The sequence below is a fragment of the Lolium perenne genome, chromosome 6, assembly GCF_019359855.2.
Source record: "Lolium perenne isolate Kyuss_39 chromosome 6, Kyuss_2.0, whole genome shotgun sequence".
Taxonomy (NCBI): domain Eukaryota; kingdom Viridiplantae; phylum Streptophyta; class Magnoliopsida; order Poales; family Poaceae; genus Lolium; species Lolium perenne.
In genome coordinates this window covers 243,292,656-243,295,412 of record NC_067249.2, presented here as the reverse complement: position 1 = coordinate 243,295,412, position 2,757 = coordinate 243,292,656, and the positions used below count along the sequence as shown (strand labels likewise).

Below are 2,757 nucleotides of genomic sequence, written 5' to 3'. Positions count from 1 at the left end.
GTCTAAATTTGCATGTTTCTAAACCTAAAATGCATCAAGATATATACGAATCTAGACAAATCTAAGTCACTTACTTCCGGACGAAGGGCTTATTATTTTGTGATGAAGTGTGTAACCATTAACTCTACACGATCGCATGGTTTCTATTGAATAAAATAATGTGGATAATGTGACCCATTTGATCATCAGTTCTTGCTTAATTAAGACAGATAAGAGAAAATATGAACAAATATGCCACATGGACCTGATGACACAGATGTGTCCAAAAAGCTCTAATTCTTTAAAGATGGTAAAAAATTGGCAAACCTTTCCTGAATGGGATAATTAAAACGAAATTTTTCTAAAATGGGGTAATTAGTGTCAAAATTGTCAAACTAGGGGGTAAAAAACGGAATTCACTCAACAAAAAATACTAAGCTTTACATATTCTTCCCTGGCTGCCCTTATTTGCACCTTTGTTTTTTACCTTCAACATCTAACGTACAATTTCTTCCTCGCAAATTACTTGTCTAGAACTTAGTTCATGCCCGACTGGCTATTTCTTGTTTCATCTTTCAGCCTATCTCTTTGTTCAATATAGTCACCGTAAGCTTGAATAGTGTGTCGCCACCCGGTCGGTTCACTAAATATCATGCCCATTTATTTTTGCATTTACCGTTATTCAATTTCTTCCTCGTAAATTACTTGTCTAGCTCTTACTTAATTAGTTGTTCAGTCGCATCTATGATACTAATAGTTCATACCTGGCTAGCTATTTTTGGTTTCTTTGCCACCTTCTCTCTTGGTTCCATTGTTGTCGTCTTGAGCCTGAGCAATGTGCGGCCATCGGTTGGTCACTACATGCCCATGGTTTCCTTTTTCCCTACTCAACACAGTCACAATGTTAATCTATAGGCAGAATTTCGAGTGCAAGAAATGTGCTAGGTGATGTGTAGATACATGTCTTTTGCAAACGGAATACTAATCCAATTAACAAACTCGAGAAAAGTAGAAAATTAAAGCTACTTTATTGCTACAGCCCAACACAAACAAAAGCCACTTTTGATCAAACCATATTTGTCCAAGAGTTGAGCGTCCATGTGCCCACGATTAAAAGCCGATAACAATATTTGTCTAGGAACAAACACTATTTAGCCACGGCATGTTCACTCGAGAAGGCACCACTGACCTGCCGCACGTACGCCTATATAATGGTACCTCGCAAGCTCTGTGTTCCATCATCGGAAGCTTCATCATCCACCACACTAAGCTAAATAAGAAGAGCTTCCAAGTTAGTTTTATCTACTGCAAGAGCAGCCGACATGTCCATGAACATGAAGGCCCTCGCACTATGCATGTTGGTCCTTGCCATTGCTGCAGTGACCGCCCTCGGCTTCAGTAGTGATGAAAATGCTGTGCCCGGGAACGCGCAATGTGGAGGCAGAAGGAAGTGCGGCGGTGGCCTCTGTTGCAGCAGGTTCGGGTACTGCGGCCTCGGTGGCGACTACTGTGGTGCCGGGTGCCAGAACGGTCCGTGCTATAGAATAGCCAACGTTGATGAGAATGATGTGCCCAGCAACGCGCAGTGCGGAGACAGAAGGAGGTGTGGCGGTGGCTTATGCTGCAGCAGGTATGGGTTCTGCGGCCTCGGCGGCGACTACTGTGGTGCCGGGTGCCAGAACGGGCCGTGCTATAGAACAGCCAACTGCGATGAAAATGCCCTCCCCGCCAACGCGCAGTGCGGAGGAAGAAAGAAGTGTGGTGGCGGCCTCTGCTGCAGCAAGTACGGGTACTGCGGCCGCGGCCGTGACTACTGTGGTGTCGGGTGCCAGAGCGGCCCGTGCAGCAAAGCGGCCGACGTCCTCTCCGATGAAATGATGTAGACACCGTTGTGCATGTCGTGGTGCTCTGTGTCTGCCTAGCTCCAATAAAATTGCCTGATGCCTGGATACCTTCCTGGTCGTGGAAGGCTAATAGTCGCCCGTTCATATGTGTAATGGTACTATGTGTGTACTGAATAAAGATGGACCGCATGCAGTCATTTGTGTTGTCAAACAGATCTACACCGTGTTGCTGCCACTTCATTGGTTTTCTGTTAAAGCATGCAAGCTTTACGCTCAGCGGCCGTGCGACCAATCGGACATGGACCTCTTTGGATATGTGTCAGTTCTGGATTTGAGGGGGCTTTGTTGTGGCAGTTCCCAGACCTCTTTGCGATTGCCACAAGAAAGAACAGGATAGTGAAAGAAGAGCTGCAGCAGCAGAACTGGGCCAGGGCGTTATTTTGTATCACTGTGGCGCGCAGATGGCATAGTTTACCCGACTTTGGGCCATCTTGCAGGAGCTGGAGTTGCTTCCGACGCCAGACTCCATCCGCTGGAGAAGGACGGAGTCAGGCATCAACTTCGCCCCATTACAACCTCACAAACTGCGGGTCACTTACAAGATCATACTAAGTCGAGATGACATGTCATTTTCGTCTTCACAAATCCTGCAACCTTAAATAAGATGATAGGAATTTTTGAAAGGTTGCACCTAACTACTCTTTTCTAGCCACATATAATAATTAAATCTTGTTCCTAGTTCCAAAATTTCAGCTAGGTAAGCGGATGCAAGTCCCATGATGCCTGCTATGGCCACGCCTATACACAAGCCAATCATGGCCTTGAAAGCTTAAGGGAGAAACTCTGTTAATTCTCATGCTATTGTGTTTGCCTATAATACTATTTTTCTTCAAACATTTTAACTTATGCTTGTCCAAATTTAACATGTCAAAAT

General features: G+C 45.0%; 1 protein-coding gene across 1 annotated transcript; it reads left to right on the top strand.

Annotated features, from left to right (window-relative positions):
* Window positions 1-1,232: 1,232 nt before the first annotated feature.
* Window positions 1,233-2,034, top strand: LOC127305658 (uncharacterized). Its single transcript, XM_051336167.2, has one exon. The coding sequence runs from the start codon at window positions 1,302-1,304 to the stop codon at window positions 1,860-1,862; it is 561 nt and encodes a 186-aa protein (XP_051192127.2). The 5' UTR covers window positions 1,233-1,301; the 3' UTR covers window positions 1,863-2,034.
* The last annotated feature ends 723 nt before the right edge of the window (window positions 2,035-2,757 follow it).